This window comes from Scyliorhinus canicula, chromosome 8 (genome assembly GCF_902713615.1).
Source record: "Scyliorhinus canicula chromosome 8, sScyCan1.1, whole genome shotgun sequence".
Classification (NCBI taxonomy): Eukaryota; Metazoa; Chordata; class Chondrichthyes; order Carcharhiniformes; family Scyliorhinidae; genus Scyliorhinus; species Scyliorhinus canicula.
Window position 1 is genome coordinate 149,338,748 of NC_052153.1, and position 24,668 is coordinate 149,363,415.

Sequence of the window (24,668 nt, forward strand, 5' to 3'; positions counted from 1 at the left end):
CATCAGCGACAAGTAGATTGGTGAGGATGAGACCAAGTATGATTTTCCTTTGTGGTTCTCTCACCACTTGCTGTAAGCTCAGTATAGCAGATATGTGCTTGCGGAAGAGCCAGCTTGGTCAGTAATGGCACTATGGAGTCATTCATGTTGATGGGCATTCAAACTTCCCCGCCCAGATTACATTCTGTTCCTTGCTATCCTCGGTGCTTCTTCCAAGTGGCATTAATCGTGGAAGAGTACTGATGCATCACCTGAGGGAGGAGGTGGTAATCAGCAAGGGGTTTCCTTACCCATGTTTGACCTGTTGCCATGAGACCGCATAATGTCTGAGTCAGAGTTGAGAACTCGTAAGGCTACTCATTCCCTCCCGTATACTGCTGCCACCTTTGGTGGGTCTCTGAGAAGCTTCTAAACATAAATTTAAGGTTCAAATAAAAGTTTAAAAACAGTGACTATTGTTATATTTGTCATCTTATAAATTTCATCTCATAAGTTACATTGTTGTAAGAACATTTCTGTAAAGTTTTGAAAGATTGAGGAGGGAGTAGCTTTTTAGAAACTAATGGCAACCTCAGTCGTTTGAACAATCGAGTTTAAGCCCTCACACCGCGCCAATCGGGGGCCGTTGGCACACCCCGCCCCCATCCGTTTTCGGCCAGTCCCGCCGGTGTGAAATGGATATGGTCCCACACGGTGGGACCTGGCTGGTAGGCTGACTGTTGCGGTCCGCGGGGGGGGGGGATCCAGCCCTGGGCCCGCGGTTGGGGCCCACCGATCTGCGGGCGGGCCTGTGCCGTGGGGGCACTCCTTCCTTCCGCGCCGGCCTCTGTAGGGCTCCGTCATGGCCGGCGCGGAGAAGAAACCCCCCAGCGCATGCCCAGAACACGCCGGCGGTTCTGCATATGCACGGGACCACGCCGGCCCTTCGCCGCAAGTTAGCACGGCGGCAACTCCTTCGGCGCCGGCCTAGCCCCCGGAAGTGCGTAGGATTCGCAACTTCCGGGTGGCCTGAAGCCGGAGTGGTTCACGCCGTTCTTGGCGCCGGGCCATCCCGCCGATTGCGGGAGAATCCAGCCCCTAGTTCCCAGTGGAATAGAATCTGCAGTGTGACACCGCCAACACTTAAATGCAGACTCAGTAAGTTTGTGCTGAACTGATGGAGATTCTAATCCTCATTGAGACATAAAATCAGGATAGTGCTTAGACAATCCAGTTTTCCAGGCACCCCTTGGTTGGGTTGCAAAAATGTGTTTTATTACCTGCAATTAACGCATACCATGCAACGGTACAAAAGTAGAATGTTTGTTGTCGCCAACTCACTTTAAAATCTGATTTTTACAGATTGGTATTATAGAAACTCAAAATGTAGAACACCAGGAGATATTGAACACATCTGAAGAAAACCTAGGTAAGTGAGCTTGATGAATGTTTTTTAAAATTGATTTCCCATTCCCACCCTAGAAAGTTTAATATTTGGATTGGATTTATTTATTGTTAGGTGTACCGAGGTACAGTGAAAAATATTTTTCTGCAAGCAGCTCAACAGATCATTCAGTACATGGGAAGAAAAGGGAATAATAGAAAATACATAATAGGGCGACACAAGGTATACAATGTAACCACATAAGCACCGGCATCGGATGAAGCATACAGGGTGTAGTGTTAATGAGGTCAATCCATGAGATGGTCATTTAGGAGTCTGGTAACAGTGGTGAAGAAGATGTTTTTGAGTCTGTTCGTGCGTGTTCTCAGACTTCTGTATGTCCTGCCCGATGGAAGAAGTTGGAAGAATGAGTAAGCCGGGTGGGAGGGGTCTTTGATTATGCTGCCCGCTTTCCCCAGGCAGCGGGAGGTGTAGATGGAGTCAATGGATGGGAGGCAGGTTCGTGTGATGGACTGGGCGGTGTTCACGACTCTCGGAAGTTTCTTGCGGTCCTAGACTGAGCAGTTGCCATACCAGGCTGTGATGCAGCCAGATAGGATGCATTCAATAGTGCATCTGTAAAAGTTGGTAAGGGTTAAAGTGGACATATTTGAACCTAAATATGGTGTGTGTAATTAATTGAGAGTGAGTTACAAGCAATTTTCTTCAAAAATAAACCATTATACGATGTAAAGGTCACTGACAAAGCTGACATTTGTTGCCTAACCCTAGTTTTCCTAAGAAAGTCTCAAAATACTGCATTCCGTGTTTGTTAACTACTGGTTGGGTTGCTGGGCTACTTCAGAGGGAATTTAAAAGTCACCTATGTTGGTCTGGTACTGGAGTCACCTATAGGCCAGACCAGCTAAGGATTGTGGGTTCGCTCCCAATTTGAAATTGTTATGACTTTGACACATTGGCAACTTAATGGTCAATTTTACTGATGGTAACTTCTTTTCCAGATTTAAAAAATAAACTGAATTCAAATTCCCAAGCTGCCATGTGAGATTTGGACACTCAAATTCTGTATTACTGGTTCATTAATATGATCACTATGCTACCATACCCATCATTAGGAAATGACATTGGAGCTCTGAACATTGTAGCCGTAACTGATTATTTGGTGTGGATTATGAGTTTGATGTAAAACAATATCTCAGAATCAATTGTCCACTCAGGCTCCACTAGAGATTTGAACATATAAACTAAGCTAAAGCTACCTCTGTATTGGTGGCAAAGTGGGGTCACTATCTGTGTGGAGTTTGCACATTGTCGCCAAGCTTAATTGCCCCCAATTGGAAAAGAAAATAATTGGGTACACCGCTACCTCTTTCAAATCTTCAAAAGTAGTGAAGGAGTGCAATGCCAGAGGTTCAGTTTTCCTGACGACTGAGGTCTTAATTCATCTCTTGGTGAATGTAAAAGATCCCATGAGTCAAGTGCTGCAGGGGAGATCCCCTCTTTTGCTGGCCTCACAGGTGACCACTATTGTTAAAGTTGTGAACCATGTGGAAAGATGACTAAGCTTTCTTTCTTAGCTTTGATGATACAAGCTAAGGGTAAAAAAAAGATAAATCTACAATTTTATATGCATACAACAGGACAAGAAATACTGGCCCATCCAGCCTGTATCATATAATTGTGATGTCTTTCCGATGATAATACACATGGAGTACGTATACTCGCACCCTTATAACCATGTAATTAATCTCTTGGGTGAGATGAAAATTTCAGGCTGATCCACATAGATAATTAAAACTAGTCCTGGAGACCACTCTGGATTCGGATTAATTTTACCTCAATTTAAAAAAAAAATTTAGAGCACCCAATTAATTTTTCCAATTAAGTGGCAATTTAGCGTGGCCAATCCACCTACCTTGCACATCTTTGGGTTGTGGGGGCGAAACCCACGCAAACACGGGGAGAATGTGCATACTCCACACGGACAGTGACCCAGAGCCGGGATCGAACCTGGAACCTCGGTGCCGTGAGGCAGCAGTGCTAACCACTGCACCACCTTGCTGCCCCTATGTTACCTCAATTAATGTGCGAGTTGTAGTGCAAGAGAACAGATTCAAACCAGTCAAACTTAGGAATGTTATCAGGAAGTTGTTCTTCACACAAAGGCATAGAATTATGGAGGCAAAAACCCTTGAATCATAGAATTTACAGTGCAGAAGGAGGCCATTCGGCCCATTGAGTCTGCACCAGCCTTTGGATAGAGCACCCCACCCAAGCCCACACTTCCGCCCTATCCCAGTAACCCCACCGAATGTTTTTTGGACACTAAGGGCAATTAAGCAAGGACAATCCACCGAACCTGCACATCTTTGGATTGTGGGAGAAAATCGCAGCACCCGGAGAAAGTCCATGCAGACATGGGGGGAACGTGCAGACTCTGCACAGACAGTGACTTAAGCCAGAAATCCAACCTGGGACCCTGGAGCGGTGAGGCAACTGTGCTACCATGCTGCCTCCATCATTTAAGAATCAACTTGATGCTACAATGGAGAGACATTAGGATTATTCTGAATTGATAAAATAAATGGCACTCCATGTCCATAATTAACTTGTAATCTATTTTTGTTTTCCTTCTACATTTTTTTGCAGAATAGGGTTAATTTTAGAAAACTATGCTTCAGGTTTAGAGCTTCACTTAGCGGGCACACAAACTGGGAATTTGGATTCCATGATTTTCCGTCTATTAATTTTACCCATATATGTTTTAGGTAGCATATGCTGATCACATTGTTCGAGTACTGGTTTGAAGCAATTGCTGAACCAGAATTTGTGAAGAAGATGAATTCATGATATATCAGTTATTAAGTGTTTAATTACTAAGCTTCGGAAATTGTATTTTCAATTTTTGGCCCAGTAATCATTCCAAGCTTATCCCTGGACACTGTGTGTTTAATATTTGAAATGGTCAATAACAATCGAAACAGGAAAAAGTATGAAGTGTCTTTGGATAATTTGTGCAATTAGGTAGAGGGTTGTCTCCTATTAAGTTCTCAAGGCAGTGTGTACTTTCAGACAAATATCTTGGTGATGTGGTTCTTAAGTGAATCAGGATGGCAAATAGTGAGATTTTATTATTCTCTCTGTGGGTCAAATCTGGCTAGTTGATTAGAATGTAACTATGTGATTGTACCTCACTATACCAGTGATATGTCTTGTCACCCTTTTCAAAAACTATAGCCAATTCCAGATCACTAATGGCTTCTGTTGTTTTGCACTTTGAAGTTAGATTCTCTGAGGTCATGTTGTTACTTTTGTTTTAGAGTATACGGAAGCATTGGAAAGCTCGAATGAAGAGACATTCGTATTAACCCTAGTTGAGATCCCAGCCTTCTCCTTAACGGATTACAATGCATCTTCCACTTCCTTCTTCCCTGTTTCAGAAGACAATTTGATGGTTGCTGAACCAGTTCTGCCCTTATCAACGGAAAATGTTGAAGTTACTGAGTCTGTGAGGCAAGTCCAGTATTTTCAGGATTGAGATGTAATTTGAATTTGCAGTAGAATTGAGTTTAAAGTTACATTGACAAAATTATTTAAATGCAATACCTAAAAGTATCATAAAATGTGGAGTATTTCTGGTAAATACAATCAATAGATACTTGTGGACAGTGGATGAGAGTTGGGTTAGTCACCCTTCCACTATGGAAGTGCCTGTCCTCTGCTCAACTCTTCCTCAATGGCCTGGATGTATACATAAATACACTCCGAGGTTAGTGACTGGAAAAATAACTACCTTTATTTTGTTTCATTGTTTAATCTCACTCTTGTGTCATAATTAATATTACAGGTTACAGGTTTTTTCAAATGTGCAATTTAAAGTGAACGTTATATATCTTAATTTCTAGATAGATTAAAGGGAGTAGGTATGCTTATACCAAGACCGAAAGTGGCTTGGGTTACAGAAATAGTTTATAGTAGGGTTCAGTGCTGGGACCCCAGTTGTTCACAATGTGCATTAATGATTTGGATGAAGGATTTGCATGCAATATCTCCAGATTTACAGATGACACTAAGCTAGGTGGCAGTGTGCACTATCAGGGGGATGCAAAGAGGCTGTAGGGTAACTTGGACAGGCTGGCTGAGTGGACAAATACTTGGCAAATGCAATATAATGTGGGTAAATATGAGGTTATTCACTCTGGTGGCAAAAAAAGGAAGTCCGATTATTATCTGAATGGTGGCAGTTTAGGAAAAGGGGAAGTGCAACAAGACTTGGGTGTCATGGTGGAATGCTCGCTGAAGGTTGGCATGTAGGTACAGCAGGCGATGAGAAAAGTTAATGGCATGCTGGCCTTCCTGGCGAGAGGATTTGAGTATAGGAGTAGGGATGTCTCGCTGAAGTTATACAGGGCCTTGGTGAAGCCGCACCTTGAGTATTGTGTGCAGTTGTGGTCTCCTAGTTTGAGGAAGGACATTCTTGCTATTGAGGGTGTCCAGCGAAGGTTCACCAGACAGATCCCGGGATGGCAGGACTGACATTTGAACAAAGACTGAATTGACTGGGCTTGTACTTATTAGAGTTTAGAAGAATGACACCGGATCTCATAGAAGCATATAAAATTTTGATGGGACTGGACAGGCTAGATGCAGGAAGAATGTTCCCGATATTGGGGACGTCCAGAACTAGGGTCACAGCCTAAGAATATGGGCCATGATGTGGAGATGTCGGCGTTGGACTGGGGTGAGCACAGTAAGAAGTCTTACAACACCAGGTTAAAGTCCAACAGGTTTGATTCAAACACGAGCTTTCGGAGCGCAGCTCCTTCCTCAGGTGAATTAATAACATAGAAACACAGAAAATAGGTGGCGTAGGCCATTCGGCCCTTCCAGCCTGCACCACCATTCAATATCATGCCTGATTGTGCAAATTCAGTATCCCACTCCCGCTTTCTCTCCATACCCCTTGATCCCTTTAGACGCAAGGGCCACGTCCACCTGATTAATTCACCTGAGGAAGGAGCTGCGCTCCGAAAGCTCGTGTTTGAATCAAACCTGTTGGACTTTAACCTGGTGTTGTAAGACTTCTTACTAAGAATATGGGGTAAGCCATTCAGGACTGAAATGAGGAAGAACCTCTTCTCTCACAGAGTTGTGAACTTGTGAAATTCTCAGAAAGTTGTTGGAGCCAGTTTGTTGGATATATTCAAGAGGGTGCTGGACGTGGCCCTTGCGTCTAAAGGGATCAAGGGGTATGGAGAGAAAGCGGGAGTGGGATACTGAATTTGCACAATCAGGCATGATATTGAATGGTGGTGCAGGCTGGAAGGGCCGAATGGCCTACGCCACCTATTTTCTGTGTTTCTATGTTATTAATTGAAGAAGGTGCACAGGGAATGGCAGCATTGAAGAAATGTATCTATGTAGTGCAAAGGGAAGAATATAGGGTAATGGGATTAGCTTTGGGTGGCTTTATTAAAGAACTTGTACAGGTAGAGTGAATTCAAATGGTTTTCATCTGCACTGTGATATAAAAACAAAATGTTGTGGATGTTACAAATCTGAAATAAACACAACAACTGTTTTACATACTCAGCAGGTTTGGGGGCATCTGTGGAGAGAAGTGGAATTAACATTTCAGGTAGTTGACATGAACTCTGATGGAAAATAAATTACCTGAAATATTAACTCTGTTTCCCTCCCCACTCATGCTGCCAGACCTGATGAGTATTTCCACCATTTTCTGATTTAATAGGCATAGTAAATACCTCTGATTCTAATCTGCAGACCCATTAAAGTGGACATATTTGGAATGAGAAGTGCATAACTCTCTGATATATTTATTTTGTCAGAGCTGTGAAGTTTTACTTCACACCTGCTATGTTATTTTCAAGTTACATGTGCTTCATACTGGCCACTGACTTTAGGAGGAGACAATGTTCCATTGTTCAGCATTAGTATTCCCTACCTTGCATTTCAACAAATATGTATGTGAAGTATTAGTTCTTATTTGAATATCAAATATTTAATTGTTATGCTCCTGCATGCAGCTCTGAACCATCAATGGAGGCAACTACAGTATGCACAGTGTCGGAATCAGTACCACTTAAAGAAAGTATACAACAGCAATGGAGTTTAAATAAGCCAGGCCCTCATATGGGACAAATGGATAGAAAAAGGAAAGTACACAGTTTTAGCGATAATCAAGATTTTTCTGCTAAGAAGAGTCCAACAATTACATCAATTGATGAGGGACCAATAGAAAAGGTTCGACCAACTGAAGAAACTACTCAGTCAAATTTAGTTACCTGGACTTCATTTGAGGTAGGTGTTTTTTTTCCTATTCCTTTTAAAAATTCTTTCATGGGCCAGTTAGTCTTACGTCGTTGGTGGGCAAATTAGTAGAATCAATTCTGAGAGATGGGATTAACTGTCACATAGAAAGACATGGGGCGGAATTCTTCACAAGGCCCGACGCCGTCGTGAAACCCGGAGAGGTTCACGACGGCGTCGGAGGCCGCTCCTGGCCCCCTATTCTCTACCCCCCGGGGCTAGGAGGGCCGTACCGTAAATCTCGGCCTTGTCGCTGGCTTCAAGGCCCGGCGCGCCGAGAATGACGAGGCCGGCGCGCCTAATGATGTCAGCCGCACATGCGCAGGTTGGCCGGAGCCAACCCGCGCATGCGCGGTTGCTGTCTTCCCCTCCGCTGCCCCGCAAGACGTGGTGGCTTGATCTTGCGGGGCGGCGGAGGGGAAAGAGTACGTCCCTTTGAGACGCCGGCCCGACGATCGGTGGGCACCGATCGTGGGCCAGTCCCCTCCTGAGCACGGTCGTGGTGCTCACTCCCCTCTCCACCACCCACAAGCCACAAACCAGGTATTAGCGCCATGTGCACGCCGGCAGCGACCAGTTGAGATTTACAAGAATGTTGCCAGGGCTAGAGAAGGGTAGCTACAAGGAGAGATTGGATAGGTTGGGGTTATTTCTTGGAACAAAGAAGACTGAGGGGTGACTTAATTGAAGTGTACAAAATTATGAGGGGAAGAGATAGAGTAGACAGGATAAAATTGTTTTCCTTGGTGGAGAATTCTAGAACCAGGGGACATAGATTCAAGATATGTGGCAGAAAGTGTAGAGGGGACATGAGGAAGAATGTTTTTACACAGAGGGTAGTGGGAGTCTGGATTTGCTGCCTGAGTTTGTGGTGGAGGCAGAGACCCTAAATTCTTTTTAAAAGGTACCTGGATCTACACACTAAGCTATGGGCTGGGTGCAGAAAGGTGGGATTAGAAAGGGCACCTGGGTGTCCTCAGGCAGCCATGGACAAGTGCTGTAACTTTTCTATGGGACATGGGCGTCACTAACTAGGCCTATATTTGTTGGTATATCTAATTGCCCTTGAACTGAGTGGCTTCACAAGCTTCACATTACTGTGGGTCTGGAATCACGGGCGGAATTCTCCGACCCCCCGGCCGTGTCCTGAATTCTCCACCCGAGATTCGGCGGGGGCGGGAATCGCGCCGGTCGGCGGCGCCCCCCCCCCCCCGGCAGCGATTCTCCGGCCCGCGATGGGTCGAAGTCCCGCAGCTGACCGGCCTCTCCCGCCGGCATGGTTTAAACCACCTACCTGACCGGCGGGATTGGCGGCACGGGCGGGCTCCGGAATCCCTGGGGGGGGGGGGGGATCTGACCCCGGGGGGTGCCCCCACAGTGGCCTGGGCCGCGATCGGGGCCCACTGATTGGCGGGCGGTGGCTGTGGGGGCACTCTTTTTCTTCTGCCCCCCCGCCACGGCCTTCACCATGGCGGAGGTGGAAGAGACCCCCCTCCCCTGCGCATGCACCGGTATGACGTCAGCAGCTGCTGACGCTCCGGCGCATGCGCGGACTTATGCCGGCCGGTGAAGTCCTTTCGGCCCCGGCTGGCGTGGCGGTGGGGGTTGGCCCCTAAAGGTGCGGCCCGACGCCGGAGTGGTTCACGCCACTCCGACACGCCGGGATCCCCCGCCTTGCCGGGTATGGGAGAATTCCGGCCCACGTGTAGACCAGACCAGGTAGGAATGACAGATTTCCTTACCAAAGGACCTTCGTGAAGCAGGTCTCTACGACAATTAACGGTAGTTTTATGGTCACCATTACTGAGACTGGTTTTCAATGCCAGATCATAGAACATAGAACAGTACAGCACAGAACAGGCCCTTCGGCCCTCGATGTTGTGCCGAGCAATGATCACCCCACTTAAACCCACGTAACCCGTATACCCGTAACCCAGCAATCCCCCCATTAACCTTACACTACGGGCAATTTAGCATGGCCAATCCACCTAACCCGCACATCTTTGGACTGTGGGAGGAAACCGGAGCACCCGGAGGAAACCCACGCACACACGGGGAGGACGTGCAGACTCCACACAGACAGTGACCCAGCCGGGAATCGAACCTGGGACCCTGGAGCTGTGAAGCATTGATGCTAACCACCATGCTACCGTGAGGCCCCTAGTATTTTGTTTTTGAAAAAGATTTTATTGAAGGCATTTTCAATATATACATAACTAAGAAATACAAAAGCCAATCTTGGCAACAGGAAACAAACCCCTCTCTCCCTACATACCCTTCTCCCCGCTGATGATTCAATACTCCTTAAAGAAATTGATGAACAGCTTGCACCTCTCGGTGAACCCCTCCTCCGCATCTTGAATGGCGAACTTGAACTTTTCGAAACGCAGGAACTCTGCCATATCGCTCACCCATACCTCTGCTTTCGGCGGCTCCAATTTCCGCCAGCACAACAAAATCCGTCTCCGGGCTGTCAAGGAAACAAAGGCCAACACGCGGCCTCTCTCCCCGCCTGCACTCCCGGATTCCCTGACACTCGGGCTATGTCTACCCCAAAATCTTTGACATTACATCCGAAATCCCTTCCAAAATCCCCTCAACCTTGGACACGGCAAAAACATATACACATGATTCACCAGTCCCATTGCACACCGCCCGCACCTATCCTCCACCCATGGAAAGAACTGACTCATCCTGGACACCGTCTTGTGAGCCCTGTGCACCACCTTAAATTGGATAAGGCACAAGACGAGGATGCATTCATCCCACCGGGAGCTTTACTCCATTTTCCAGATCCCAATGTCCCACCCAACCCCTCCTCCCACTAACCACCTCCATCCCTCTTCATCGACTCCCCAGACATGTCCGCAACCCTGCCCTCCTCAATTTCATCCTCAGACAGAAGTTTACCCTGCAACAACGGGGGCGGCAACATCGGAAATGACAGCACTTCCTTCCTTATGAAATCTCCAATTTGCAGATACCTGAACCTATTCTCCTTCGGTAACTGGTACGTCCCCTCCAGCTCCTCTAGGTCTGAAAAGCTCTCTCTAACAAACAAATCCCTAAAAGATTCTATACTAACCCCCGGAACCTCACATCCAACCCCACCAGCACAAACATATGATTATCGCATATCAGCTCCCACAGAGACGAACGAGCCTTCAAATCCAAAGTGTTACCAACAGTGGTTCCAAACCCTCAGTGCTGATACCACCACCAGACTTGTAGGGTACTTGATTGGCGAGAACGGAAGAGGCGCCAACAACAGTGCCCTCAAGCTGGTCCCCTTACATGAGACCGCTTCCATCCGCCCCCAAACCGACTGCTCCTCCACCTTCCATTTCCGAACCATTTCAATATTTGCTGCTCAGTAATAGTCCAACAAGCTCAACAACGCAACCCCCCCCCCCCCCCCCCCCCCCCCCCCCACCCTGTCGATCCCTCTCCAAGAACAACCTCCTGACCCGCAGAGCCATCCCTGCCCACACAAACCTCAAAATCATCCCATTAACATTCCTAAAAAAAAAGGACTTGGGCACAAAGATCTGGAGGTTCTGGAACACAAACAAAAACTTCGGCAACACCATCATCTTTACTGTCTGGACCTGAACCACCAGCGACAAAGGCAACACCTCTCACCTCTTAAAGTCCGCCTTCATTCCTTCCACCAGCCGCGCCAAGTTCAACTTATGCAGCTGCGCCAACTATATCCCAAAGTGGTGAAAACTCACCCGCACCAACCGAAGCGGCAGTTCCTCCAACTTCCGCTCCTGTCCTTGTGCATTAATTGGGACTACCTCGCTTTTCTCCATATTAAGCTTGTACCCTGAAAAGCAGCCAAACTCCCCCAGAGTCCCCATGATCTGTTGAAGCTCCCGACAAGATCCAAAATATACACTAGGAGATCATCCGCGTACAAAGAAACTTGGTGCTCAACTTCATGCAGTCCATCATCTCCCTCAGCCCGATCAAGGTCCCCAGTGCCTGCACCTTTGCTTCCTCAACCCTCGTGAGCTCCAACCTCATCCATTCATTCCCGACTGGAGACTCCAAATTACAGTTTCAAAATCCCTGTTCACTCCCTCCGATACCAGTGTGCCCCTACCGTCTCTCACCCTGCCAATTTACCTCGCCACCACCTGCTTCCTCAACTGGTGTGCAAGCATCCTGCTAGCTTTCTCCTCATACTCATATACCGCCCCTCTGGCTGTACGCAATTGCTGCACCACCTTTCCTGTGGACACCAGCGCAAACTCCACCTGGAGCCTCTGCCTCTTCTTTAGTAATGCCTCCTCAGGCACCGCCGAATATCTCTGATCCACCCTCAGAATGTCGTCCACCATCCTCAACCTCTCAGCCCGCTCCAACCTCTCCCTGTGTGCCCGAATCAATATAAATTTCCCCATACCACCGCTTTGAGCGTCTCCTACAACATGTAGGCGGAAACCTCCCCTGTCTTATTCTGCTTCACATAATTCCGGATGGCCACCCTCTTGCAAACCCCATTGTTCATCATTTTTTTTATTTTTTATTTTTTTTGTTATAAATTTAGAGTACCCAATTATTTTTTCCAATTAAGGGGCAATTTAGCGTGGCCAATCCACCTAGCCTGCACATCTTTGGGTTGTGGGGCTGAAACCCACGCAGACACGGGGAGAATGTGCAAACTCCACACGGACAGTGACTTAGAGCCGGGATTCGAACCCGGGTCCTCAGCGCCGTAGGCAGCAATGCTAACCAGCACGGTAGCATGGTGGTTAGCATAAATGCTTCACAGCTCCAGGGTCCCAGGTTCGATTCCCGGCTGGGTCACTGTCTGTGCGGAGTCTGCACGTCCTCTCCGTGTGTGCGTGGGTTTCCTCCGGGTGCTCCGGTTTCCTCCCACAGTCCAAAGATGTGCGGGTTAGGTGGATTGGCCACGCTAAATTGCCCGTAGTGCCCTAAAAAGTAAGGTTAAGGGGGGGTTGTTGGGTTACGGGTATAGGGTGGATACGTGAGTTTGAGTAGGGTGATCATGGCTCGGCACAACATTGAGGGCCGAAGGGCCTGTTCTGTGCTGTACTGTTCTAAGAATCTAAGAATCTGGAGATTCTGCTTCCTGGAATGATTCTCCAGGTCCTCCACCGTCTCCATCAACATCTTCTGGCTCTCAGCCATCAGCACCATCTCTGCCTCCAACGAGGCCAGACAGTCCTCGTGCTCTCCCACCGATTCCTCCATGTTCTTGAGCGCCAGACTCTGCACCTCCAGCCTTTGCTCCACTTTCTTAGTAACCACCCTAAGTGGCTTCACCACCTTTACCAAGGCCTCTCAGGCCTCCTGCCTCTGCTGCCTGAAATTAGTGTTTAAGAAGTACCCAATTGCTAAATAGACCACTCGGCGGGCAATGACACCCCAGCACCCTCTGCTATCTTTTCCTCTGTCGCACCTCGAATAATCGCTTGCCTAGGCTGCTGCTCTAACTCGTTACACTCCTCGCCTGGTAAGCCATAAACTGGCCCCACCAATGCAACACTTCTATTTCTCAGTACTCATGCAACCCACACCAGCGGGAGCTTCCAAATGTGTGACCGATCACTCCATGGCCATCACCGGAGGTCCAATTCCAAATTTATTAATTGAATTTAACTGCCACCAGCTGCTTGGGTGGGCTTTCAGCCCATGTCCCGGAGCATTAGCCTGGACCTCTGGACTGCTAGTCCACTGACATTATCACCACACCACTGCCTCCTCCAAGTCTTTTGACTCTGAAGACTTGCAAGGGCAATGGTTCATGGATGCAATGGGTGAAGTAGATCTACTTGCACCACTAAAATGCCCGGCCAAATTTACTCCAAATGTTTTAATTGATTAGTTGGTTTCCTCCGTCAGTCAGTTTCTATTTGTGCCTCTGCTGCTGTAGAGAGGGTGTTTGGTCTCATGATATACATCTACTTCTCTGTCCATCACCATCACCACGAAAGTTGAATTACTTTTAAAAAATTCAATAATAGAATGTGAACATCGCTAGCAAGGTCAGCATTTATTGTCCATCCCTAATCGGTCCTTGAGAAGGTGGTGGTGAGCTGCCTTCTCAAATTGCTGCAGTGCATGTTGTGTAGGTGCGTCTCAGTGCTGTTCTGGAGAGAGTTCTAGGGTTTTGATCCAGCAACATTGAAGGAATTGTGACAGTTCTAATCGCTCAAGGGAAGCTTTAAGGGAGCTTGCAGGTCATGGTGCTTTCCATGTGTCTCCTTCAATGGTCGTTCTAGGTAGTAGAGGATACGGGTTTGGAAGGTGTCATCAAAGGAAACTTGGGGAGTTGCTGCAGCACAACTTGTAGATGATGCACATTGCTGTCACTCTGGAGAGAGTGAATATTTAGGGTCGTGGATGAGGTGCTGAGCAAGTGGACCGCTTTTCCTTGGACGGTGTCAAGCTTCTTGACAATTGTGGGAGTCACACTCATTCAGGGAAGTGTAGAGTTTTCCATCACACTCTTGGCTCATATCTGGTAGATTATGAACAGACTTTAGGGAGTCAGGAAGTGCCACAGAATTCCTATTACAACCACAGTATTTATATGGGTGTCCAGTTAATTTTTTTGGTTGATGGTGACAGCCCCATGGATGTTGATGGTGGGGTATTCAGAAATGGTAATGCTGTTGCACGTCAAGGGTAGATGGGGTGGTCTCTTATTTGGGGTGGTCATTGCCTGGCAATTGTGTGATGTGTATGCTACTTGCCACTATCATCCAGATCTTGCTGCATTTGGATAGGAACTGCTTCAATATCTGAGGAGTTACAAGTGGTGCTGAACACTACAATAATCAGCAAACATAGCCACTTCTATCGTTCCGATAGAGGGAAGGTTGCTGATGAAGTGGCTGAGGATTTTTGGGCCTCGGACATTATCCTGAGGAACTCCTGCAATGAAGTTCTAAGACTGAGATCCTTGGCTTCTAACAACCATACTCGCCTGTCTTTGTGCTAGGTATGACTCCAACCCTCTGATTTAAAAAAAATAAATTAATTAATTCACTGACTTAAGATTTGTTGCCATGCTGCCTTAATATTCAGGACAGTCACTCTTTTTTTCCCTAGTCTTTTGTAATTCTGCTCCACAACCACACTACAGCCCTGTTCAGCTTCATTCTTGACTCAACGTGGTGTAGCTCAGACCAGAGGAATCATCCTGGCGAGAAAGTAAATCTGCTTCTTTGGAACTTCTCCTTTGCCCAGCATTATTACTCTGTAATACCCCAGTAATTTTAATTTGAACAGCAAATGTGTAATTAGCTGCAGAGTTCCTTCTTCCACAATATTACCCTACCAAGAAGGGGTACTTTCTTTTTAAAAAAAAAAAAAAAGAAATTTAGTGTACCCAATTCAGTTTTTCCTTTTAAGGGGCAATTTAGCGTGGCCAATCCACCTAGCCTGCGCATCTTTTGGGTTGTGGGGGCGAAACCCACGCAAACATGGGGAGAATGTGCAAACTCCACACGGACAGTGACCCAGAGCCGGGATCGAACCTGGGACCTCGGCACCGTGCGGCAGCAGGGTTAACCCACTGCGCCACCGTGCTGCCCCAAGAAGGGGTACTTGAGCACTGGTAAAAGATTAAAAAATGAATCAAGTATGAAATTCCAGATTATTTAACTTGCGGTATACTTGATTAGCTACCAAGCATGATGAAGGAAAATTATGATTCTTCAGTTCTAATTTGCGATGACTTAATGATCAAGAAAAAAGTTTATTTTAATAAGTTGTGATATGGTACAAGTTACTTAATATGAATATAGTGTCCCAAACAGCTCCTTTCGTACTCTAATTTTTTAATGCTGTCTTTTGCACAGGAATGTCCAGCATCTGCAGCAAGTAATACTTTGAGGAATTATGGTAAGTCAATTCATTTTATGTGAAGTATTATAATGACAGTATTTGTGTATGCTCATTACTAATATCCATATTTGCATTTCCCCTCACTATTCCTGGAAAATGGAAAGGAGGTGGGATTGTTATGGCTGGTTCTGTGTGGTTGAATAATCTTCGCAACATTATTTCGGAACAGTTGCATGAATGGCTCCCACGTTCTGTGGAAGCCGTCGTCCGACCCTCGGATGGCGAATTTGATTTTCTCCATTTGGAGAGATTCCGAGAGGTCGGACAGCCAGTCTGCAGCTCTGGGCGGTGCTGCTGACCGCCAGCCAAACAGGATTCTACGGCGGGCGATCAGGGAGGCAAAGGCAAGGGCGTCCGCCCTCCTCCCCAGGAATAGATCTGGCTGGTCTGAAATCCCGAAGACCACCACTATCGGGCATGGCTCCACCCTCACCCCCACCACTTTGGACATAGCCTCGAAGAAGGCTGTCCAGTACTCCACAAGTCTGGGGCAAGACCAGAACATGTGGGCGTGGTTGGTCGGGCCTCTTTGGCACTGCTCACATCTGTCCTCCACCTCCGGGAAGAACCTACTCATACGGTTTCTCGTTAAGTGGGCTCTATGTACCACTTTTAGTTGCGTCAGGCTGAGCCTTGCGCACGTGGAGGTGGAGTTGACCCTATGCAGTGCTTCGCTCCAGAGTCCCCACCCTATCTCCATCCCCAGGTCGTCCTCCCATTTCCTTCTTGTTGCGTCCAGTACGGTGTCGTCCCTATCTACCAGTCGGTCATACATGTCACTACAGTTCCCTTTCTCTAGGATACTTGCGTCCAGTAGGTCTTCCAGTAGTGTCTGTCGTGGCGGTTGTGGGTACGTCCTTGTCTCCTTTCGTAGGAAGTTTTGAGCTGCAGGTACCGTAGCTCGTTCCCCCCAGCTAGCTGAAATTTCTCTGTCAGTTCGTCCAGTGTTGCGATCCTGTCGTCCGTGTATAGGTCCCTGACTGTCAGTGTCCCCCCCGTCCTGACTCCACCTTTTGAAGGTGGCGTCAGTCAGTGCTGGTTTGAACCTATGGTTGTTGCAGATGGGAGCCTTGCCCGACATTTTGTACAGGCCAAATTGCTGCCGCAGTTGGTTGAGTAACATAGTTTGCAAATTTTCACCAAACGTGTTGAAGGTTTCCTTCATTGTAACTTCAAAAAAGAAGCACATTTTGCATCTGATTTGTTTGTACTCAAAGCAGAAATTCTACTGCAATACATTTGCAGGTGTTAATTTCCAAACTGTGCTGATATGCTGTTTAAGTTTGTCTGAACCCATATTTATGCTTCCCTAAGTATGACCTATCTTGAAAGTGTTTTTATTTGTTCCTCAAAAGGTGCTGCTCAAATGAACCTTCCATCAGAATCCACTGAAGACTTCACATCGACTCCCCTGGATAATGTAATGGACCCTGCTCCTGTTGAATCAACAGCTGTAATGTATTCTGTATCTGCTGAAGAAATGAGAACGCCTGGTTCACAGATAAGAAGAGGTACATGGCTAATTTTGCAGTGAATTGTTTCATGGTACTTTCACATGGTTAATATTTACAGAAATGGGTTTACATAGATCATAGAACAGTACAGGCCCTTAGACCCACAATGTTGTACCGACCATTTATCCTAATCTAAGATCAACCTAACCTACACCATTTCAATTTACTGTCCATGTTCCTGTCCAAGAGTTTACATATCTTGGGCTGGATTCTCCGAGCGCCGACGGCGAAATCGCGTTCGGCAATCGGCTGGAAAATCCACTTTTACACCAGAATCAGGGGCGGCTTTATTTTTGCGATTCTCAGCCCCCTCAGAAACTCCCTCGGGGAGTACGGCGCACACCATCGGGATGGCCTCAGGACGTCACCTGAGGCTCTTCCCCGATGCTCCACCGCCAATGGGCTGAGTCCCTGACGGTGTTGCTCGCGCGTACTCGCACCGTTAAGGGACCTTGCGTAGCGGCTGCGGACTGAGTCCAACGCCGCCGCAGTCCCGGGGGGGGGGGAGGAACGGCTTCGGCAGGGTTGGCGCGACTGTTGGGGCATGTCTGGGGGCGGCGAGGCGGGTTATGGGGGGCAGATTTTGGCTAGCCGAGTTGTAGAACGCCGCCGTGCACGGCCACGGTTCCGGCCATTCTGTGGCCATTTCAGCAGGTAAAGCTTGTAAGACCAGACGGGTCCTGCGGACATAGCCGCCCCTTGGTTGTTCTATTTAAACAGTAGAATAAACAAAATATGGAGTTAAGAACAGTCTTCATCCTTGCCTTTCCTCTGCATTATATTTAAACAATTGGAGAATCTCACACTATTCAATCATTTTTCTAATAATTTCTGCTCAACTTAGTCCCCACTCCTCAATTTAAAAACAAATCTTGAGCTAAGGAAACTTTGAGGGTGTGAGGTTCTTGCTAACCACCAGTGTTAATATGATCAATCTGTTTAGAGACAGAACCTGTATGTCACTATTTGTTTGTTGCAGACTTTACTATTCATTTGATAGTTTTCACTGCTCCTTGGTAGCTGCCCATTTCATTCAAGATTAATTGATTTCTGTTACAATTCAGAGTGCAGCAGTAACTCATTTTATGATAATTTTAATGAAATTTAATATTGTGAAGATGTTATGCAACGTTCTTTTACAGTTTAGGATGTAGAAACCTTATGTTTTAATCCTTTTGTTTAAAAAACAAAATTCTTTCTTTGCTTATTCCAACTTGTCTTTTTTCTTTCTAGGTAAACTCACTGTGAAACCTAATATTTCTACAAGGAGAGCTACATGCATTCCTGAGACTAACTTCCTTGCTAAAAACAAAAACACTCTGAAACTTTCAAGAACTATAAGAAATACACCTCCTTGTGTTTCTAAAAAAACCTTACAACCTGAACTAACGTGCAATTTATCAGTTGATATGAACTCAGCACTAGGGGAGCCAGGATCTGTGTCCCATAACCCAGGTCAAATTGATGCGCAAGAAGTGAGAGCTGCCACTGAATCAGTTCATTCTGCAGAGACTTTGGCAGCAGGCACAGAAGCCAGCACAGCAGAAGATACAAATACAGGCACGACAGGAGAACAATCTGAAATGAGTACACAAAATACAACTTCCACTTCTGTTCGAAGTCTAACAAGGTAAATTGGAAAAATATGACTTTTGGGTCTGGTTTAAAGGGCACTTCAGGAGGGCAGCACGGTGGTGCAGTGGTTAGCATTGCTCCCTCACGACGCCAAGGACCCGGGTTCGCTCCTGGCCCCAGGTCACTGTCCGTGTGGAGTTTGCACATTCTATCCACGTCTGCATGGGTCTCACCCCCACAACCCAAAAAGATATGCAGGGTAGGTGAATTGGTCATGCTAAATTGCCCCTTAATTGGGGAAAAAAAGGAATTGGGTACACTAAATTTATATTTAAAAAAAAAATAAAGAAACAGGAAGAAAAATATAGATCATGAATTACCACGTCCTCAGGCTCCCATTATCTTGAACATCTGGACACATTTATACACGTTTCATTCATTTGGGGTTTAAAAATTTCCATTTTCACATTTTCAGAAAAAAAGTACAAGTTAGTTTAAAAGCAGTATTTCTTTTTTTTTAAATAAACAATTTTATTGAGGTAGATTTTGGCTTTATAAACATTTACAGACATCATCAGAAAGAAAGCAAAAAAGGCAAAAATGTGCAAACATCCATGTACTTTCAATACTTCCATCGTAACATATTGGACAAGCCCGCTCCTCTCCCACTGGTACTACCCGCCATATTTTCCCTCCTACTCTATCCCCCCCTGCTGACGCTCACTCTCCCGCAAAGAAGTCAATAAATGGTTGCCACCTCCGGGCGAACCCCTGCACAGATCCCCTCAAGGCGAACTTAATTTTTTCCATACCCAGGAAACTCGACATGTCCGCAAGCCACCACTCAGTCTTCGGGGGCTTTGAGTCTCTCCACGCCAATAGTATTCGTCGCCGGGCTATCAGGGAAGCAAAGGCCAAAACATCGGCCTCTTTCTCCCCCTGGACCCCCGGGTCTTCCGAAACCCCAAAAATTGCCACCCCTGGACTCATCACCACCCTTGTTTTTAGCACCCGGGACATGAACCCCACAAATGCCTCCCAGTACCCCCTCAGCTTAGGGCATGCCCAAAACATGTGAACGTGGTTCGCTGGTCCTCCCGCGCACCTAGCGCATTTGTCCTCTATCCCAAAGAATTTGCTCATCCGAGCCACCGTCATATGGGCCCGGTGAACGACCTTAAATTGAATAAGCCCGAGCCTAGCACATGTCGCGGTCTAATTTACCCTACTCAGGGCCTCTGCCCACAGCCCGTCCTCCATTTCCCCGCCTAGCTCCTCCTCCCATTTAAGTTTCAGTTCCTCTGTCTGGGACCCTTCCTCCCTCATGAGGACCTTATAAATACCCGAGACTCTACCCTCCCCTTCTTCCCTCCTAGAGACTATTCTGTCTAGGATCCCCATTGGCGGGAGGCGTGGGAAAGATGGGACCTGTCTATGAACAAAGTCCCGCAACTGTAGGTATCTAAAATCATTTCCCCTTACCAACCCAAATTTCTCCTCCAAGCTCCTCAAACTCGCAAAGCTCCCTTCCAGGAACATATCACCCACCCTTCCCGCCCGCCTAAAAGCAGTATTTCTGATTTTTTTCATTAAAGTTACCAAAGACACTGATTTTTTTCACACTTTATTTCCTAAAATTGAAGTTATCCTTCTCTTTTGTTTAAACCATGAGTTCCACATTTGCTAAGTGTTGATTCTGCATGACTGAGTAGAAAAGCATGTCTCATTCCCAGCATTGCCATCCCATATCTTGAACACAAAAAAATCCAAAGTACTGCCAATCATGGAATCCGAGGACCATTGAGTCTTCATCGACCCTCTGAGATAGCACTCTCCCGTGGCCCACTCCCCCACCCTATCCCCCTATAACCCCACCTAACCGTTGAACTGGTGGTGATTTAACTTGAGGATCACCTTAGGCGAGGAGCAAGGTTGAGAAGGCAGGGTCTCATGAATAGCCTCAGCCGGTATGGGAATTGAACCCTCTCTGGTGGCCTCACTCTGCATCACGAACCAGCTGTCCAGCGAACTGAGCTAAAACCACTCCCCTTTGGACACCACGGGCAATTTATCATGACCAATCTACCTAACCCGCATGTCTTTGAACTGTGGGAGGAAACCGGAGCACCTGGAAGAAACCCACGCAGACACTCTGAGAGCGGGCAAACTCCATACAGACAGAACCCAAGGTTTGAGTTGAACCCGGGTCCATGGTGCTGTGAGGCAGCAGTGCTAACCACTGTGACGTCGTTGAGGTGAATGAACCCACTGTTAAGTGTGAAGTATTTAAATTTGTATTAATAAAGACTGTCTGTTAATTGGGTTCTTCCATAATAAATTGTTTTAATTCCGCTCCTCATACTTTTCACCCAGCAAGTTTCTCCGGTAGTATAATCAGGTAATTGCTATTAATGCTTAATAAAAATTCCCAAAAGCTTAATGATAATTCTTTGTATGTGTTCTGGGATAATGATTGTAAAACTCCTTAAATTTTTGTGAATTTGTTGTTGAAGATCAGCATAGCTACATTTTGATTATATGAACTGTGGACTATTTCTTTAACGTTTTAGAGTTTGTGTTGGCTGTTTATTGGTGTAGGTGGTTTCATTTTTTTTGACTAAAAAGTAACAAGAAAGTTCTGTCTAACATACTAATTTTTAACTTGTGTCTTCTTCTATACTGAACAAATTGCCTAAACGTCCTTATTTCTAAGACTAAGAAGATGTCAATTTTCTTAGCAAGCATAAGTTTATCTGGAATCATTGTTGTTGCTTTTGCATGTGCTTTTTCAAGGGCAGTATTTTATTTCCTATAATTCAGGATCAAACCTGAACTCACTGGTTGAACCAATTGCTGTACAACGACAATGCTTTTGGCTTGTAGTCAAACCCTCTGCTAAAGAAATTACATGACTCCTTTGACTTTTTTATTGCAACCAAACAATCTGTTCAGACTGTTACATTGTTGCTCCAGCTAGAACTGTTTCCTTTTGATGAAAAGCCAGGAAATTAAATACAACCAGTGACGGGCAGCACAATGGCACAGTGGTTAGCACTGCTGCCTCACAGCTCCAGGGACCCAGGCTCAATTCTGGCCTCTGGTGACTGTCTGTATGGAGTTTGCATTTTCTCTCCGTGTCTGTGTGGGTTTCCACCGGGTACTCCGGCTTCCTCCAAGAGTCCAAATTTGTACAAGTTAGGTGGATTGGCATGCTAAATTGCCTCTTGGTGTCCAAAAGGTTAGGTGGGACTACGGGGATAGGGTGGAGGCGTAGGCTCAAGTAGGGTGCTCTTTCCAAGGGCCGGTGCAGACTCGATAGGCCTCCTTCTGTACTGTAAATTCTATGTATCTATGACCAATTCAAAGAAGCAGTTGTTTTCTGATTGGTTACAGGCTTTAACTAAAAGGAATTTACCTGTAATTGAACTTGGGGTGTGTATGTCTACAATAATTAGGGCTTTATGGGTTTAAAAGAACACAACTTGAAACATGGCAGCAGCGTAATAAGTTTTGTCTTACATAGTATAAGGCTTAGACTATTATCAAGAGTATATAATTTGGCTTAACGTGGACAACCCCACAAGAGCCCTGCTAGAGATTATTTAAAATTGGCACGGCTCTCAGAATTGATTCTGGGATACCCCGCTCGATTACCCTTCTGATTCTCCATTTGTAACTTATTTCAGCTTGAAAAGTTCCATTTTATGGATACACTTTCCTGTTCTAAAGCCAATTTTTTTTTGTCAAACAATGATCTCGGATTCATCATTTAGACCAAATATTACAAACTGTGCAATCTCTTTATTATATACCAGCGTAAACTACTAGGCACATTGGTCGAAAAAGTTTGATCTACAGGCTAAATTGCTTTTGTGCTTCACATTTTTGTGAAAGATTATGAATGGCACAAAGGAAAGTCATGGTCTAGAGATATTTTAATTGGCATGAAGATGAGTAATGGGAAGAGAAAAAATTATTTCAGTTTAATGTTTAAAGGCCTCGAACTCTAGTCCGTGGTAGACCTTGGTCCACAGACTTGATTTGTTTATATTAATGAAGGTCTTTTGTTGAATAATTTTCAAGGTACCCCATTGATCATGCAATCCTTTAATACCATCTCTTATTTGGAGACATAAATCTATTCCCCGTTATGTAAATTACTGAATGACATCAGCAATTTTTTAACTATTAAAATTGAATTGTCAGCAACGTTATAAGTTTGACTCAACTTTCAACTGCTGATATGTTTCATTCAAAAAAGGTTGGGCACGATTCTCCGCTCCCCACGCCGGGTGGGAAAATCGCGGGAGGGCCCCCCCCCGACTAATTTCACGACCCCCTGGCGCCCCCCCCCCCCCCGATTCTCCCACCCCCCGCTCGGAAGAATCGCTGCTCTCTGTTTTTCACGGCGACCGGCGATTCTCCGACCCGGATGGGCTGAGCGGCCTGCCGTTTGCGACCGTTTTACTACGGCGGCAACCACATCTGGTCGTTCGATGCCCATTTTGGGGCTTGTAGGGGGCCTGGTGGGGAATGAGCACCACGACTGCTTGGGAGGGGACAGGCCCACGATTGGTGCCCACCGATCGTTGGGCCGGCGTCTCAATCAGACGCACTATTTCCCCTCCGCCGTCCCGCAAGATCAAGCCGCCACGTCTTGCAGGGCGGCTGTGGGGAAGACGGCCCCCGCGAACGCGCGGGTTCGAGCTGTCAGCCGTCGTGACGTCAGCCGCGCATGTGCGGGTTGGAGCCGGCCAACCTGCGCATGCGCGGCTGACATCACATAGGCGCCACCGTCGCGTCATTCTCGGCGCGCCGCCTTGACGCAAGCGTCAAGGCCCGGCAGCTGAGAATAACGGAGCGCCGCCCCTAGCCCCCCGGGTGGGGGTGAATTCGGTGAGAGGAGCGGGCTTCGAGGCCGTCGTGAAACTCGGCTTTAATTTTTCCCGGGAGTGGAGAATCGCGCCTGTTAAGTGCAAAATCTTATTTAAATCTCGGCATTTTATTTTATAGCAATATTTTTAATTAGCATAGATACAGAATCTGAATGCACAATTTTTATCTTCTGCCCTCCCACAATGTAATGAAATAAATTTAGCCATTCATCTGTGATAATGAACCTCCTGATTTTCAGCAGGCCAGGACGTAAACCGCGAGGATTTCTATCCTTTATATCTAAGAAATCCTCTGAGAATGAAAGTGAAACTAAACCTCAAAGGACAAAGTTTCTGAAGCCCCGTATGAATGTCCCACGGTTTGCTGGAAAAAGGACGATCTCATCTGGGGAAGATGCTGAAGAAGGAAAAACGAGCAGCACTCCTCCTGCAAAAAGGAAATCGTGTGACGAGGCAGGCAAGAGCCAGCCCTTTAACAGATGTTCCCCAACTGAAGTAAGTCACTATTCTATTTCTAACTTTTTCTTCCCCTTCCGTGCTCCTCAGATAAGTAGGGTGGGTGGGTGGGGAGGGCTAGACTGCTCGAGGGAGAGTCGGGGTTCAGTGTGTGATTGTGATGTCAGTTCTATAGTTACTGAGGGGTTAGACTAGGATTTTTCTGACTAACTGAGTAACTTCAGGTAAGTCTCACAGAAATGTCTAAAGCCCCCGACTCTAGGTCAGAGTCAGAGATATTTGCAGAGAGTCCCTGGAGTAATGGGCATCCACAGAGGTCAGCATGTTGGGACTTTTGCAGGGTCTTGTCATACATCTTTGTTCATGCATCTGGCCTCTGATGACCAAAGACCAGAAGATCCAAGGCATTATTTCAGATTATTGATCGTTCATCGGAACTGTAAAAATTAGAGATGTAATGGGCGTTAAGTGCAGAGACAGGAAATGAGGGAGGGAAGAAAAAGAACAAAATGGAAGACCTGTAAAAAGGTGGATGTCAGGAGAGATTAAATGACAAAAGAGATAATGGTACAAAACAAAAGAGGGTGGTAATGGGACAGATAATAAAAATGTATCTAGTGGAGGTGTAAA

The 24,668-nt window shown here is 46.3% G+C and overlaps 1 protein-coding gene across 3 annotated transcripts in view; it reads left to right on the top strand.

Annotated features, from left to right (window-relative positions):
• The window catches only part of LOC119970576 (transcription factor TFIIIB component B'' homolog), a 120,559-nt gene that overhangs the window by 75,190 nt on the left and 20,701 nt on the right, over positions 1-24,668 (top strand). For 2 of the 3 annotated variants that reach the window (XM_038805415.1, XM_038805417.1), the window contains 7 exons: positions 1,342-1,408; positions 4,705-4,897; positions 7,432-7,705; positions 15,553-15,595; positions 16,954-17,109; positions 18,346-18,742; positions 23,822-24,077. In XM_038805415.1, coding sequence (XP_038661343.1) covers positions 1,342-1,408; positions 4,705-4,897; positions 7,432-7,705; positions 15,553-15,595; positions 16,954-17,109; positions 18,346-18,742; positions 23,822-24,077 — 1,386 coding nt within the window. The remainder of the gene's footprint in view (positions 1-1,341; positions 1,409-4,704; positions 4,898-7,431; positions 7,706-15,552; positions 15,596-16,953; positions 17,110-18,345; positions 18,743-23,821; positions 24,078-24,668) is intronic. The other variant, XM_038805416.1, reaches the window with a different exon arrangement.